At 44.6% G+C, this 17,842-nt stretch overlaps 1 protein-coding gene across 1 annotated transcript in view; it reads right to left on the reverse strand.

Moving 5' to 3' along the window:
- The window catches only part of ADGRB1 (adhesion G protein-coupled receptor B1), a 204,425-nt gene that overhangs the window by 41,826 nt on the left and 144,757 nt on the right, over positions 1-17,842 (reverse strand). The window contains exons 21-23 of the mRNA XM_034067515.1: positions 14,910-15,060; positions 10,786-10,855; positions 3,955-4,021 (exon numbers count right to left, since the gene is read on the reverse strand). Coding sequence (XP_033923406.1) covers positions 3,955-4,021; positions 10,786-10,855; positions 14,910-15,060 — 288 coding nt within the window. The remainder of the gene's footprint in view (positions 1-3,954; positions 4,022-10,785; positions 10,856-14,909; positions 15,061-17,842) is intronic.

Genomic DNA, 17,842 nt, shown 5'->3' on the forward strand with positions numbered 1-17,842 from the left:
GGCTTTGTTCTTATCCAGACTCTAAATCTCATGTGTTAAACCTGGCCTTAAACACTGCCAGGGATGCAGCATTCACCACTTCTCTGGGCAATCCATTCCAGTGCCTCAGCACCCTCACAGTAAAGAACTTCTTCCTTATATCTAACCTGAACTTCCCCTGTTCCACTTCGAACCCATCACCCCTTGTCCTGTCACTGCAGTCCCTGATGAAGAGTCCTTCTCCAGCATCCTTGTAGCCCCCTTCACACACTGGAAGCTGCTCTGATGTCTCCACGCAGCTTCTCTTCTCCAGGCTCAACAGCCCCAATGTTCTCAGCCTGTCTCCATACAGGAGGTGCTCCAGCCCCTGCTCATCCTTGTGGCCTCCTCTGGACTTGCTCGAACAGATCCTCAAGAATGATCTATCTCTCTGAGTCTGGATTGCTGGCTTAGCAGGACATGACCCAGCTCACTGTTGTGGAGTCCACAGCTGGGAATAAATGGCAGATCTCATGAATAGCAGTTCCTTTCTCTTGTATCAGCTGTTGGGGCAGTGGGTTACTTCCCACAGCTGTGAGTTCTTTCCTAGAGCTCACCATGGTATTGTTTTAGAGGAACAACACTGGCACATCAGATGTAGCAACTCAGCCAAGGATCAGCAGGACATCTAACCCTAGTGATGTGCTTGGAGAAAGAAGCACTTTCAAGTCACTTGTCCTTCTTCACTGTACTGGATGCTGGTGAGTGCAAGAGAGGTGCAGCAAGGCAGTAAGAAAGAGGGGGTGGAAGCATTGCAGGCTGGATCACTCCTGGAGCTGGCCACTACACAAGTGTGTATCCTTATTCATGTATTGCAGGAGAGATGATAAAGTGCAGCTCTGCACTTGTTACAATAAATAAAAGCTGTTTCATTCAGTCCATTGATCATCATGATCCACATCCTCATCTGATCCTGGCTATAAGCATCGACATGCTCCTATACACAGCCACTCTTAATAACATGAAGTGTATCTTTGCTTCCTTGTCTCAGAGATGCTATCTGGAAGCAAAGACATAAGTCTGAGATTCAGCCCTTGAGATAAGCAGCACCTGATGACTGATGACTCTCTGTCTTGACTTCATCATGCCAGGAACCTCTCCCTGCAGTAACCCATTGCCTTCAACCTGCACAGAATTATCACCAGGCTGATCCACAGGAGCTAGGTGGGTAAAACTGCTTGCAACAGCTCTGCATTTAAAGTTGTTAGGACTTTCAAGACTAAAACTCAAACCTTTGCAGCCGTCCTGTGTTAGTGGACTGTTTGCAAGCTGCAAATGTCTTAAGAATATTATTTTTTGGTGTTCTCCAAGCAAAAAGCTTTTTTTCCAGTGGGGAGATTAATAAGTGAGGGTTGGAGGAAGAAGGTTACTACAGGTAACAGAAAAATCATATTGGTAGGAGAACTGCAGCAGAGAGATGCTTGGGAGCAGTGAGCACAAGTCTAGTTTGGCCAAGCAGGGCTAAGGCAGAGGTAACAGGCCTAGCTGTAGCCAAGTCAGCTGTGTGCAAAGTCATTTGCTCATGTATATATCATATTCATGGGAGGTTTGGGTGACAAGGAGCTCAGGCACAGAGTCAAGTCCCACCTTGATCTGTGCACTCCTGCACAGCAGTAGCTATATTGTTTCTGGAGCAAACATGTCCTGCATGTCCCTTATAGAGCCTGACTGTCCTTATGTTAAGCCAGGCAGATTGTCCCTCCATTGCTGCCATGGTCAACCTGAAATGAGGATAAAGGACCTGGAGAACAGGTAACAGTCCAGCTATGTGGACAAAGCACTCTTGAGAACTGTGTGTTCAACCTGTTGCTCTGTTAAAAGTCACAATGTGAATTGGGGCAAATTACTGAGCTTATCTGTTTTCAGGATCCCATTTATAAAAAGGCTTCCAGTGCTTATTCTTCTCCAACTTGGGCAACATTCACTTCTCACTTCAGCCAGCAATGACTCAGGTAGTCTTAGCAAGGTGTGTGGGCTCTCACTAGGTACTAAAGAGCCAAACACCCCCAGAGATGATTCACCACTTCATAAGATCAACTGCATGAACCACCATTTGCAGGTGGTGACCTCTCTGTAACAACATCTCCATTTCTAGCTTTGATGGGAGTGAAAACCAAGATGCCAAATAGAAGCAGGCTCATGTGTCTTTTCTCACATTAACTATACTATGAAAGCCAAAGAATTACTTCCCTTGTTGTTGGCACAACAAAAGCAAGATGGCTTGAGGCAGCAGATTGACTTCCTCTTGTCTGGGGCTACCAAAGCTCCCTCCCTGCTAATCACTGCTGCCTATTGAGTGTTCAAGCAGCTGAGCCAGAGCTGTTATGTTGTTGGGGCAAAGAAGTAGCTCATCTGAAAGCACTAAGCTACTTAATGCTCCTGTCAATTATCCTCTCTATAAAGAAGACCCTGACCCCCAACAGCTACATTACCGAGGGAAATCCAGCTATCACGTGCCTACAGAGATCTAATGATCAGCTGGCATGAACATCTGCTTATCACCACTCTTTGCTACCTGCTATCTGAAAGCTCAACAGTGTGATGCAGCCCTGAGCTAAAGACCCTAACTGATACAAGCTTTTCTGTATTATAGAGGAGGGGCAACTGCTGGCTTGTCTCTTTGTCATCATGATGAAATGATGGTGCCAAGGTGGTTTGATGTGCAATGACAGCACTGGGAATAGAGGTAGCAAAAGCTTCTGTGTATATATGATGCTGTAAACCTGCTGTGGACAGCTAACCCCACAAGCCCTACATGAAACAAAAGCCTGATCCAAAGAAGAAATTGCAAGTGTCAGCAACTCCATTCACAGAATCATAGAATGGTTTAGGTTGGAAAGGAACTTAAGATCATCCAGTTCCAACCCCCTGCCATGGTCTAGTGTGAGATGTCCTTGCCCATGTCACTCAAGGCTCTGTCCAACCTGGATTTGGACTCTGCCAGGGATGGGGCATTTACCGTTTCTCTGGGCAGCCTATTCCAGTGTCTCACCACCTCACCCCTTGTCTTATCTCCAACCTGAACTTCCCCTGTTTCAGTTTGCCCCTTGTCCTACCATTACAATCCAGGGCACTTGAGCCTCAGAGGATATATAGCTTCACCACTGGCTAAAACACAGTTGGATATTGCCACTGGAGACTGCCACTTACATGTGGGCACTCAAAGGTGGCATTAAAACCATCTGAAATTGCTGCAGGAGGGATATCCTAGAGGACCAGCAGTTCTCAAGTTCTTTGAACCCCGAAAGTCAAGGGTTCTCTTGGCCAGGGAGGCTTCAACAGCAGGGAAGCTTGATGAAAGGTATGTCATCTCTTGAGTGACACCTTCAACTCAAGCAGTAACTGGTCAAGACTGGCTTTGGTGCTGTGTTGGAGCCAAGGGAGAGGGGACAGTAGACCAGACTGCCACCATGCCTGAGGGGGTGGGATGGAGTTTAGGAATACTCACTTTAAACATGCCATCTCTTTGAACTAGAAGCAAACATGACAATTTTAGGGTTCTCAGTATTGAAGACCTCCATTTCACCTGTAATAAAGGATGCTGCTCACATGCAGCTTCTAAGACAGACAGGAATGAATGCTGGTTGTAGAGGCACAGTCTGGTGTGAAAGCAGCCAGTAACAGCAGATGCTGAAGGAGCTAATGTCAGAGTTTTCCACCATCATCTTGCACGTCCATGCAGATAGGGCAAAAAGCAAGGTTTAAAAAGTATTAATCAGATGTCAAGGAGACTCCAGAGAGAACAGAGGTAGAAGGCTGAGAGCTGAGGCTTATTATATTACAAATCAAACCCATTCCAGATTACTGGTTCTACACTTTGCTCTGTTCCTGAAGGAAAAAGCCATTCACAACACGAGTGGAAATAGAGGGACATTCTTGGGGTGAAAGAACAAGGGGAGTGTTATAAGGGAAAAGCTTTCAGCCAAGCTTAAATACCAAAACAACAGCAGCTGCTGGTCCCACGAAGGCATAGAGAAGACCTCCCTCTAACGACAGCCAGCAGCTGGAAAATAAAGAGAGAAAAGAAAGTTACCCAGTGGCTAATATCATTGACAGACACAGGTTTGCTTCTGTTCTTTGCATACAGTGTTCATCTTGAGAGGTGATACCCCATGACAAAAAGGTCTCAAACAACAAGTGAGGTTTCCCATTTCTCCTGACCTTGGAGAAGGCTGCTTTGCCTGGGGGTCTGCCTGCAGAATAGTATCGTATTGTCAAGAGACAGTACAACATTAATGGAAGTGCTCACTTGCAGATCAGGTCCTGGAAGCAGTTGCATCAGTTTGCTAGAAAGATGATGCTCTTTGTCCTACACACTCAGTCAAAGGAGTAGTAACAGTGGAAATTGTCCCTCCCTCATTTGCTAATCACTATGCCTGCTGCAGGCTCAAGTCCAAGAGTACAGTATATTTCTTCTCCTGGATGCTCTCTTTGAGCTTACTGCCAACAAGTTTGTTCCTTCTCCCTCATACCGTATGAGCTGAGGGCTTCTCCTTTCTCCACTGACCATGTGTGCAATTTAGGCTCCTAAACTGCTTGGTGCCTACACAAAGAGGGCTCTTCTGTCTAAAGTGCTGATGTAAGCCCTATTAGTGCCTGCCACAGAGCCACTCTTCATGGCATTTTTAGTCAGGAAAGATCCAACCAAAAGAGTCCATGATAACCTGATTCAATCAGTTTAATCACATCCTGAGCTCCACTGACTGCCTTGACCAGATCTTCACTATCCAAGTAAGAAGTGCATTTAACCCAGGGAGATCATAGAATCATAGAATTATAGAACCACAGAACGTTCAGGTTGGAAGGGACCTTAAAGCTCATCCAGTTCCAACCCCCTGCCATGGGCAGGGACACCTTCCACTAGAGCAGCTTGCTCCAAGCCCCTGTGTCCAACCTGGCCTTGAGCACTGCCAGGGATGGGGCAGCCACAGCTTCTCTGGGCACCCTGTGCCAGTGCCTCAGCACCCTCACAGGGAAGAGCTTCTGAGTCTCTAGTCTAAATCTCCCCTCTTTCATTTTAAAGCCATTCCCTCTTGTCCTGTAACTACAGGTCCTTGTCCTGGGTGGCCAGCCCTGATGACCCTGCTTAAGCAGCAGGGTGGTTGGACCCGATGGCCTTCAGAGATCCCTTCCACATCAACAAGTCTGTAACTACAACAGCCATGAACAGTTACAGCAGCACAGGAGCTGAACTATCCATTTAGTGGGGAATCCAGCAGTTCAGAGCATGGACACATAAAGTAGGTATTCATGGCAATAGAGGATGCAAATATACACCTTGTTTGCAGCCTCATGGAAAGTTTCCATGCTTTGACATTGCAGTACCCTGGAGAAAACGTGTGATGAAGTAATCCCATTTCAGCAGTGCACTTACCACAGGAGAAGAGGCAACCACAATGGAGTGAGGACTTTCCTCAAGCTCCTAACCCAGCTAATGCTGCAGTAAGTTAGTTACATGCCTGTGCTCTCAGCAATATGGATTCATTCTGCATCAGCAGCAAAACCAAAGCTGCCTTTCAGAGTCTCCCAGGAAACAAAGCTTTCCTGGAAATACTTCAGTTTTGTTCTATAGCTCTTCTGACTTGCAAAAAAAAACCATTATTTGTTACCCCAAAACACAGAACATTTTGGGAAAAAAAAAGAGTATTTAAAATTGAGAATTAAAAGCAGGACATTCTGTTTTTTTATTCTGAGACCTGTATCTTGTTTATTCCTATATTAAACCTGTAATGTGCTAATTTAATCAATTCTGATTCCTTCCTGATAGCGTGTTGCTCCGTCATAAACTGCCTGAGCAGCTGCAATAAAAGGAGTAATCATCTGGGGATGGAGGGAATAAGAATGAAGCTTTGGAGGGCTGCAATAACTGCAAGGAGAGGGCAGGGAGAAGCAGGAGGGCTCCCAAATCCCAGCCCTTTCCTACCCCTTTTTCTCCAAGGCTCCATCCTGATTTTGAGACCGTTTTTCACAGGGTCTATTCGAACTGAGAGACAAAGAAAGGAGCTGAGTGTCTTGTGCTCCAATTAGTGATGAGGACTTGGTGCAATGAGGGCTCTTGCTGATGTCAGGTCCCTGCAGCCCCTTCCTTCCCCTTTGAGCATCAGGCTTTCTGAAGGCTAATTCACACATCACTAAGCACTGGTCCTTATCCCTTTTGACTGCCTGACCTCTCTGCCCCAGTGCTTCATCGAAGCATTATCAACGCTGTCAGAGGTGGTGGCTGACAGCAAGGGAAGGGAAAGGGTCAAGTGATAGCCGAGAGGAGGAACCAACAGCAAACTCCAGCAATTATCCAGTGGAGATGCTTTTAGCATCTGTGCCTACAAGGCACACAAATATTTGCATTTCACTAAGAGGTTCCCCAGTACTTGCCAAAGGATCTCTGCACAGATCTCTTAAAGGGAGATAGTGAATGGTTTAACAATGTTCAGCAGCTCCAGACTACTATTTCTAAGCAGTACGTCCCCGACTGACAGCAGCTTGTGTTCAACACAATAGAGCTCTTTGCAAAACATCTGATGCTTTTGTGAATCTGCCATAGCAAATATGAGAGATGGATGGTTTCTTTTTCGTTTCTGCAAAGAGCTGATTTCATAGAATTATAGAATGGTTTGGGTTGGAAAAGGACCTTAAGATCATCCAGTTCCAGCCCCCTGCCATGGGAAGGGACACCTCACACTAGACCACGTCACCCAAGGCTCTGTTCAGCCTGGCCTTGAACACTGCCAGGGATGGAGCATTCACCACTTCTCTGGGCAACCCATTCCAGTGCCTCATCACTCTCACAGTAAAGAACTTCTTCCTTATATCTAACCTGAACTTCCCCTGTTCCACTTTGAACCCATCACCCCTTGTCCTATCACTGCAGTCCCTGATGAAGAGTCCCTCTCCAGCATCCTTGTAGCCCCCTTTCACACACTGGGAGCTGCTCTGAGGTCTCCACGCAGCTTCTCTTCTCCAGGCTGAACAGCCCCAACTTTCTCAGCCTGTCTCCATCCAGGAGGTGCTCCAGCCCCTGCTCATCCTCATGGCCTCCTCTGGACTTGCTCCAACAGCTCCATGTCCTTCTTATGCTGAGGACACCAGAACTGCACACAGTGCTGCAAGACTTCCATTGAGACCTTCTTGATTACACCATACAGCTCTGCCAGCAACAGGTCTCACCTCCATCATGTACAAAACTAAGAAGCTCCAATGCAACAGACAAGATATTTGTATAACTAGACTACCATTGGGAAACAAGGGTGTCCCACCAGTATTACTTCAGAGGTTAATACAGCAGCTGCTGAGGTACCTGTGGGTGACAGAAGCCCTGATGCAATGACACACAAGGACCCTGGAAATTTGCTGTGTCCTGGCACTGCTCTCACAGAACCTTTGTGGGCTCTCTTGTGGGGAAGGATATAAGTTCCCAACTACCAGTGTCATAAACCCAATTATTCAGTTCAAGCTTTAAGGGGCAGCTTGTCAAGCTTTAGAGGTGCAGAGTCAGTCCTTGGAGTACAAGCTAAAAAGAGTTATTATTCAGGCATTCAGCCTAATACAAGGAGGTGAACAGTGTCAGGTGCTTTAGACCTCCATTATCTTTAAGACTCTCCTTGAGACTGGAAGTACAGCAAGTACCCTACACCAGCAACTCTCAAACAACTGCAAAATCTCCTTTCAAATAGTGTTAAAGTAAGAAAAAGGGAAAAGATCTTTTCTTGTCCTCCTCCCTTCATTGCAGATGGAGAGCTCAGATCACTCTAGAAAGGTGCACAGAGCAAGAAAGACCTCTGGGTAAATGGCTGCTGGAAAATCACAACTCAGAAAATGAGACACAGGTCATATCCAGTAGGACATACACAGCTTTTAACTTGAACCTCTCTCCCTTCTCATCTTACAATCATAGAATCACAGAATGGTTTGGGTTGGAAAAGACCTGAAGGTCATCCAGTTCCAACCCCTTGCCATGGGCAGGGACACCTCACACTAGACCATGTCACCCAAGGCTCTGTCCAACCTGGCCTGGAACACTTCCAGGGATGGGGCAGCCACAGCTTCTCTGGGCAACCTGTGCCAGTGCCTCAGCACCCCCATAGTAAAGAACTTCTTCTTTATATCTAACCTGAACTTCCCCTGTTTCAGTTTTAATCCATTGCCCCTTGTCCTGTCACTGCAGTCCCTAATGAAGAGTTCCTCCCCAGCATCCTTATAAACCCCCTATAAGAATGTTGAGTATCAGCTTCTGTGCTCAGCTAAATACCAGAGACCTACTTTGCTCTAATGCCCATCTCTACAAGAAACCCAACGAGTGCTAATGCATTGCTCTTAAAAAACAGGAATTGCATGGTTGGAGGAAGCTTTAAAAACACTTTGAAGTCCCTTGTGTTTTGTCAAGTCAGCTCTTGTCCCCTGCTTCACAGGGAGGGACGTGCTGTGGCTAATGCCTTTCCTTCCTTCTGCAAGATTGAAACATCATGCTTTGAAAGACTGACACTGGCCATTTGATATGACCAATGCATGCCCTGTACTAACCAGAGACAACGCTAAGATAGCTCCTGAAATCTAGCTCTGAGCTTTGCAACTACATCACATGCTGATGTAATGGCCATAAACCAACAAATGAGCTTCTATCCAGGTCTATATTGTGTTTATATGCCTTCAGCATTAGACAATGTTAAATCTCAAGTTTTGGAGCTCAGCTCTGCAATTTCTGCTATATAATGCTGACTTTGCTCTAAAGGAGAGGTAAAACCAAGGGCACACATAAATGTAAGATAGTTTTAATGCCTTTTGAGCAGGAAAACAGGAAGAAGTATGTTCTTATGTCTGTCGGGGCATGCTGCCTAGCTTTATCTACATGAGTATTTGTCATGTATTAAATTGCTGGGACTCACCAGCTTTACCCCACACTGAGCTGCAGCATCAAATGGAAACCAAAGGAGGACCAAACTGCACCTGCCAAGCTGCAAAGGCTCTTTTGGTGATGAGCACCCTGAAGGCAAAGCTAGTAAATGGTGTCACTGGGCTGCAGCTCCTGCTGAGAGCACAGGATTCCCTGCCATCCCCTTGGGAAGCCAGCCAGCCTGTTGGACAGGGAGGCCAGCAGCATCCAGCCCTCGGATGCATGGAGTGACAGTCTTTATGGCTGAAAGGAGTCAGAGGATTAGCAGCAAAAGGAGGAAAGTTAAGCATCCTCTGGGAACGATGGGAAGTCAGTGCAGCCTGTTGGCCACCTCACTAGTGTGTCAATCTGAGACCAAAGCAGGAGACCAACAGGTTTTGTCACTCATTGACACCCTTTTGGATGCAGTTTGGGAGGGCATTGCTCTGGGGTGGGGAGATGCTGGTACTCAGTGGTCCAAGGCAGTGAAATGGGGTGTGCTTTCCTGCACGTTCTTCCCTTCCCTGCCCACATTCTTTTGTGTGGTCAATGTTGACCACAAAACTCTGGGATGGCCCTGAAACATTAATGGGGAAGGAGCTATAGAGCTTAGTGCAGCAATTCCCACATCTGCAAAAAGGAAATGAAGCATAAATACTTAGGAACTTCCTCTCATTTCCCTGATGCTTGTTCATTATGACTTGTTTTAATGGACTTGCATGAAGTGCCAGAAACAGCAGACCCACAGGAAAGCTAAAGGGCATTTGGGATCTCAGCAGCACTTCTGAGAGCCAGGCCACGTGTTGTCCTCTTCTGAGTCATATAACAAACACTGGATCCCTCTCCACCAGTACACCCTGAGCTGGGGCAAGCAAGTCAGGACAGGTACATCCAATGCATCCTGACGCCAGGACAGGCATTTGACGAACCCACCTTCCTGAGCCCTCTGTATCATACAGTGATTTAGACTGCAGTAATCCAGACTGCAAAGAATGCTGCTGTTCTGGTTTAATACTCTCCTGCAGTCAAAATGCAAACCCTGGACCATTTCGTTGTGGGTGTGCAGAATATGGTGGGAATTGAGAAAGAGCTGGGATTGCACATGCCATTTTCTCAGTGGACTTCTCAAACCCTCATCTCTTGCTGGTCACATCTCTGCCTTAAACACTGTACATGCAGGCCTGATTTATTGCTACATAAAATATTATCCATTGGCTGCCACTATGAATATAATTTCTAAGCTATCTTTTTTCACAGCACAGTGAAAAAATAACACTTTTCAGATGCTCAGTTATGAGTAATTCCAGCTTTCCCTTACTGTATTTTTCACCTCTGCACAGTCTTCCTGTGTTACTTCCACCCCTCATTACTTCCCCCATTACATGCAAATAAAAGTTTCCCAAAGGCAAATCATGTGGAATTCAGAAAACAGGCAAATTCAGATTGCTTTCCAAACCTTGGTTTGAAAACCTCGTGCTTGTTCTGGTGCCTAAACCAGAGCTGAGCTATTTTGAAAATCTGGGACCAATCAAGCAAAGCATTAAATAGATAAACACCAAACCTATTTTTAACTTTGAAACATCTGAAACTTTAAAAATACCACATTTTCCCCATTATATATATATTTAAATAAATCTCAAAGTAGGATGCAGTTAGATTGAAGTGCTGTCATGGATGCAGTGGCTAAATCTAACTAGTCCCTGTGAACTGGTGTTTAAAGGAATACACAATCCAGCTTGGCCAGGGCTTGAGAAGGCAGGGAAGGAGGATGGCTCCTTCCTCTGCCATCATCTCATACCAGAATTTAACTGCTACCCTGGATCTTGCGAGTTAAGGACTGGATTATAACAAAAAGGATGGAAGGTGATGCAGGGAGGAAAATGAACAACTCCTTTACTCACTAATTCACGGTGCCGTATCCCTTGGCTTTAGTAAATCCCACAGAAATGGCAACGACCAAGGCAGGGAGCCCTACAGGAATGAAACAAGAGAAAATTGATCATTTAAGCATATGTGCAGCTCTTCTCCCACTCAACAGCATAATACACCCCATTCTTCCCAGTGTTATTCCAGCACCATCTGTCCCAGCCTGGGTCTTTAACAGAGACTGAATTCAGGACCTTCAAAGCCAAAAGCATGAACCCTTGTTACCTCTGCTAATGAAGTAAATGCTGTCAGCTGTAATCAGCTCATATCCTGCTGTGGTCTCAGCAGTTGTGTGAGGACTGACAGTACATGTGGATGCATAAAATAGATTTAATTTAGTCTTAGGTACAAAGGCTGGCCAGGAATATATAAAGATGTCTCTTGAAGATGGAATGTTCAGCCACGACCCAACTCAAAGAAGCCAGTAAGGAGACTAAGGGCAATGTTCACTCTTACCATACCGTATGATGAATAAGCTGGGTTCAGATCTCACCCCAAATGAAACAGAGAAAGAAATGGAAACTGAGCTTCCCCTTTCCCAAAGAGGTTCCTAAGTTTTGGTCCATGATCTATAGTAGAACAGATCCATCTGAACAGCAATGGAACAGAGCATTGGAACATCAGGTCTTACTGAAAACCTTCTTTTCTTGCCAGAGACCTGCTCCCTTTTAAGAGGAATAAACTAAGAGAAACCAGCTGCCCTCAAGTAGACACACTTCATTCCAAGTGTCGCAGAGGATGAACAGGTTGATCTGTGGCTGGGATGCCACAATGTACATAGTGTAATTTATCTTTTCAGAGCATCATGAGCTAATGGTGCCAGCACAGAATGTTACTTCAGGTGAATAAAGGGGTGAAGCTATTGCCCTGATGCTGCTGCTAGAAGCTCCCATAACATTAGAATAAGGAGCATGAAGAAAACCTGCTGGTTATGGGCCTAAAACTCATTAAAAGGTTCTGAAATCACTGTGTCCTAGAATGACTGGGCACAATCACCACTAGCAAAAGACACTCTATCTTGCTAATAGTCTTCTGATGCTTCTTATCCCTGCCATGATAAACTGCTCAGGATCTACAGAGGAGATTGGGTACTTTTCTGGTTCACTAACTCCAGCCCAGCTTTCCCCTTTCCCTATAGAAATGCCTGGATATCAGCTAGTAACATCTGGTTGTTCAGCTATGGAGGTCTCCATGTGGCTTTTTATAGCCCTTCTCTCCATGACATGATGAATTAAGCTGTCTCAATGTTAAAGATGGGCAAATCCCATCAAGAATTAGCAGGATCAGTAGCCAGCTAGGATTAGTGCTTCTTGACAAGCCCCTAATGCTTGTGCTGTAGAGGTCATGGCGGGTGACTGCAGAAGACGCTATAGATCAAAGCGATGTGCAGACACAGCATCCAAATAATAACCCTGCTGCCAAGGTGGTCACTCAGCAATACAAATCATCACCAAATTGATTAATAGTGAGGGTCTGCAGCCAGCTGGGATGTAGAAGGCCAAGCTGGCAGGAACATGCAGCATTTGAGAGTTATCATGAAGGGGAGCGTTTCTCCTCCCACATGAGATTTCCAAGTACAGCTCATGCTTGATGTCCAAAACCAAAAGGCAGTGGCTTTGAAAGATATCTCCTTTTTTCTTTCTTTCTTTTTTTCTTCTTCCTCCTTTTTTTCCTCCTCTTGTTAACCCTCCTTCACACCTCATCTGGGTATATCCTGAGCGCTGTATTCACTGTGATGCCATCAATATGGCATCCCATTGCAAGCACACCAAGGAATCACATGTGAAAGGACTTTTTCAGGAGTAGAGCTTGATGCAAGAGGCCCTGTGAAAGAGGAAAAGTTGGCAAAGACTCCACCAAAAATAGCAACTTGTTCTTTGCAAAGTGCTTCTCTTAGACGTGATAATTATGCAGAAACAGAGACTCAGGCTGTGAACTCATCAGCTTACAGGGACTGGCAAAGAACCAAGCCTGGGTAGGAGCCCCAGCTTGTGCTGAAAATGGAGCTGTATAGGCAGCATTAACTGAAGGTGGTAGCTATGCCATGGTAGCTAAGCCAGAGAGCATCATAATGAGGGATGCTGCATTTCCCTGTCTTGGGAGACCTGTTAATGGTCAAATCACAGTTAGATGTGATTAGATTGGGAAAAGAATAATAACTTTCAATCTGGTTTTTGATTTTTTGAAAGAAAGTTATTCCTAACTGGTCTGTTCAGTACACTGTGGGTGGTTTGTATCAGCCTTCTAGGTAGTCACTCATGTAGTCACTCAGCAAGGTTTTAGGGTCTTTCTGCAGAAAGTGAATTGTACAGTCATAATTCCGAATAAATACATTAGAAACCTGTTTCAAAGAGTTCTCAGGTGAATTTTACATTCACAACTCCGAATCAATATGTTATAAACCTGTTTCAAATAGTTTTACATTGCCAGGTCAGAGAAGAATCGGACTATGTGTTCCTCATGTCCAATAAGTACCAAGAACCATAAGTGTTATGAACTGAAGATCCACTCAGAGCCTGAGTTTCTGTGGAAATTGTGGTTGTAAAAACACTGACAAAATGATGTCTTCTTTATTTGAGTTAAATATGATGAATGAATTGTTTCTAGGGAACACTTTGTTTGTCTGTTCTGAATAATAATATGAAAAGAAAAGAAAATCTAATTGTTCAAATCTCTTTTCTGGAAAGGCAAAGTCGCATACCCAAGAGGAGAACAAAAAACCAACGAACAAATCTCATTGCTGATGAAAACCATTGTGGCTTCAATGAGCTACAGCTGACAGCAGCTGAGAACTTGGCAAAGATGGCTCGAACAAGGGCTTAGAGAAATGCCAATACACAAAAGGGGGAAAAGGAGGAGAATCATCCCATGACAAAATGAATTTTGTTAATTATTTCAGATTATGCTCTTTAAAACATCTTTTTGGCCTCTTTCCTTTGAGAAGTGCCATTAATCCCAACTCTACAACAGGATGCTAAATATCAGAAATTCCCTTGCTGCCTCCATAGGCAAGAGTGCTCCTTATTTCTTGTCCTAACCTATTTCAAATGGTTATTATGCATCATTTATCAGCCAGCACATCCTAGCTCAGAGATGACTACATTTTACTAGCAGTGCAAATTATGCTTCTACACATGTAGAGCATTGGGGTGGTTTTAATCTGTACAGACTACAAATGTGAAAGCTGCTCATCCAAAATTCCCTTGGCTAACACACCCATCTGTCCCAGCAATTCCAAACTAGCAAAAAAACCTTTTTATTACCTAGAAAAGCTATTAGTCTGCATTCAGTATCCCTGATGTTCCTCGAGTTGCAGTTTGTGTATAATCATGTTCATGAGCACACACATATTTGTACACATACTTTGCATGTATGTAGCTGTGCTCCTGCTACACACAGACACTATATTTCAACAAGACAATTTGTTTTCTGGCTATAGGCAAAAGCTAAGAGTGCAAACTTAAAGGGATGCAGGTGCTGGAAGGAGGACGGCTCTTGATGTGCCAGAATAAATCAAATCAGGGCTCTTCATAAGCATCAGAAATACTTTGCCTGGGGTGAAGTGCCAGACTTCAGTAGTAAAACGAGACACTAATACAGCTCAGATGCACAACGCTTTCTCTCTTTCTCCTTTTCATCTGCTTGCTTTTGAGCAACTTTTTGCTCAGTTGCTTCTTTCAAACACACGCTTGTTATTGCTTTGAAAGTCCAGGTTACGGATTTGTGTTTGTTTTCGACTACAGAATGCATCATTTAAGGGTAATAAATTAAACATATGGAAAAGAGAGAAAAATTAGTTACAAGCATCTGCACCGGTCTCAGTTTATTTGTCTACAAAAGGCCCTGCTGCCATGGAGACAGGATTTTAGAGCTTGTTTCACTCCAGGTTGCACATAGAAGGAGACAGAGAAAGCAAGAAGGAGACCCAAACCCAGGAGAAACAACCCCCAGCATTCCCTTTGAAAACTCAGCCACTGTTGACTCATCTCTTTTGTGTGACAGGACTTAATGCTCTTGCTCATGCTATCTTTAACCATTTCAGCCCTGCTTGACACTCCTGAAAGCATTGAAAGCTTCTCCTCGGACCAAGCATCCTCACCCCATCCAAGACACAAGAAGCGCTTGCGGATGATGCGGTTCCGTAACCGGCCTGTCACGGCCATGTAGGACTGCCAAGCCTCGGTCAGCACCCAGCAGAAAGAGGAGAGGAAGAAGAAGTGCAAGAAAGCCGCCACCAGCGTGCATATCACCTGGAGAGAGGAGGAAAGGAGGACACGTGAGAGGAGCAGCAGGCGGAGAGAGCAGCAGGCAGGAGAGCAGAAGGTGCAGGGAGATGCTTCCAAACCAGGCTCTGGAAGGCAAAGTCATGAAGATCAAGACACAAAAAGACATTTTAGGAAGAGGCAGCCTCCCCCACATGGATTGACCTAGGAAAGGACTAAAGTGTTTACTTCACATTTAAGTACTGCATGGAAATTGGCTGCATGAGCTCTATGATAAGCCCAGGATTAACACCTCTCCTGAAGTCTGATCCTTCATCCCATCCTGGTGCTTTCTTGGCTTCAACAACACATATTTATTCTCCAAATGATCAAATCCATTGCCATGATCCTTTCGGGGAAGTTGCAGCAGTTAGTAAGTCGTGCACCAATCTCAGCTCAAAAGGTTTCCAAAGCACCATGTTGTTGGCAACCGAGCCATAAAATTAAATCAGAGGAGGGCAATTTGGATGGTGTCCCTGCCAGGGAAGGATTATTATGTGAAAGAGTTAAGCTGTGAGAGCTGGGTGAAAGCACGGCTGCCAGGGGCTAGTAAGGACAGCAAACGTGAGTGGTGTATAGTTGTACAAGGGTATATAACTACTAACAGACAGGGAAAAAAAGGAAAGGGGAAAAAACCCTACATTAGAAAGAATTTCATCATGGTGAGCTCTACAACTCATTGGGAAATCTCTCAAGGGAAGTGCAGGGAGCTTAAGCCATTTAAAATTAAAGTGGGGAAAGTACTAGCAAATGCATTATGAAGAACAATCCTGTAGTGCCAGGGAGATGGACTGGAAAGCTGACAAGCTTGCTTTTGTTTTTAACTCAGCAAGGCCAAATCTTTCACTGGTGCAAATTGATGCCGCTCTGTTTAACTCTGCCAGTTTTCCACCATCTGTGAGTTGGAAACCGTGAATCAATGTACACAATGATGGAAAGAAACTCCAAGTGGCTCCCAAGGAGGAGGGAGAGCAAATAAGACTTTAAAAGTGACTCTGGATGGGAAGCAAAATGGTTTAAGACATTCAGGCCAAGGGGAGGGGGAGATTTGTAGTGGAGAATTTCTCTGCTTTGAGTTCCATCAGGAAACACAGACTTCGGGTTTACGGTCAGTGAACCTTCCTCTTTTTTCATCCACCAGCATCTTTTAACACCAAGCTCTCATGCACAGAGTGTCTTTTATCATGATTTTATTGGATTGCTCTCAATTCATACACTGGCAGAAAAAGATGTTATCAGAGGCTGTGAATAAAAGGAAGACCATGTGTCCTTTGAGACAGGAACTGGTGGGTTTTTTGTTCCATATTTGTATTTGACACCAAAACCCTTGGTACTTTGCTTATAAATGGATTCTGGATAACAGTTCAGCACAAATAACACAGCTCAAGATGATAATTTCCATTTTTACATGTGAAAAGGTGTTTGCTATTTGTAAGCTTACAGCCCTCCATAAAACTGTCACACAGGATGCTTCCTGGAAGGTATTTTAGGAGACTGCTATTTAGAATACCAGATAAAACACTGTTCATTTTACCATTCTGAGTTTGTTCTGCCCAGTTTGTCAGCAGTTTGTAAAGGGGAGAAAAAACCCTTTGCTTTCTAATTTTACACCACAGAGATATATTTTCTGGCTATTTTAGTCTCAATTGGGTAGTTTTAATAGAAAGGCAAGGAGAAGAGGGGCACAACAGACATATGCACATCTCAGCTGGGCCAGTATAAACCCATTTCTTGAAACCAGGCTGTAAACTTGGCCAGATGATGGGCAAGCATGTATTTGCTTCTGCTACCTCTGCTTCAGGTTTTTCCTGCTTTGTAAGGATAAAAACCCCAACTCCATAAGGCCAAGCACCAGGATATGATGTCCCAAGTCACTGCTTAAGGATTGAGCAGAGCTTGTCAGTCTGTCAAGGCCATTAGCATCTATTTTCCTTTAAGAGGAGAAATCCGTTTCCTTGCAGCACGTAGCCATGCCTTTGAGATATGGCCAGTTCGTGCAGCATTCATTTCTTTTGTATCATGTTATTGCTGACTATAAGTTTTTAGCCTTTTCCCAGGCCTTTCATCTTCAAAAAGCTTAGTAAATCCAGGCATGGAATCTTGCCTTTGAGGTTACATGGATGAAAATCAAGGGAGAATTTGGCATTTCCAGGGCAACAAATACCATAGAATTTCTCCCCTAATAACTGTAATTATAAATCAATCACAAACATCTTAATATGTTCCATTATCAATAATTGAATGTGAATAAAATCTTCATTTACACTCTTTGGTCTCTTTTCTGTATAGTTTTCTTTCTCTGTTCCCTGCTAGAGACTGTTTACTAGATGGCTGAGAGGAAATCCAAGAATAACCTTTCTATTTATGGTGTTTCATGCATATGTATGTGCAAAGAGCTAATCTGCCTCATGCAATCGCAGCCGGGAGCTTTGAATCCCTACTGACAGTGAACACCCAGAATCATGTGAGAAAAAGCACAAGGAAGAACCTGGGCTCCCAACCGTGCTCTGAAGGAGGTGAGGGAGCATGAAGATATCTGCCTCCTATCCTGGGGTGAAGCAGGATAACCAAAGAGTGGGTCCAGCCATGGCTTGCCATGTTGAGCATCCCTCTGTATGTCTTCCTATGGAAAGAAGCTCCTAGCACACACTTGGGGTTGCAGACAACACATCCTGGTAATCAAGACTTCCGCTCATTATTTCTCCACTTCTTTCCAATCATGTTTCCCATGAAAGACAGCTCTGCTTTGTAAAGCTAGCTTCTGAAGGGC

The sequence above is a fragment of the Melopsittacus undulatus genome, chromosome 1 (assembly GCF_012275295.1).
Source record: "Melopsittacus undulatus isolate bMelUnd1 chromosome 1, bMelUnd1.mat.Z, whole genome shotgun sequence".
Classification (NCBI taxonomy): Eukaryota; Metazoa; Chordata; class Aves; order Psittaciformes; family Psittaculidae; genus Melopsittacus; species Melopsittacus undulatus.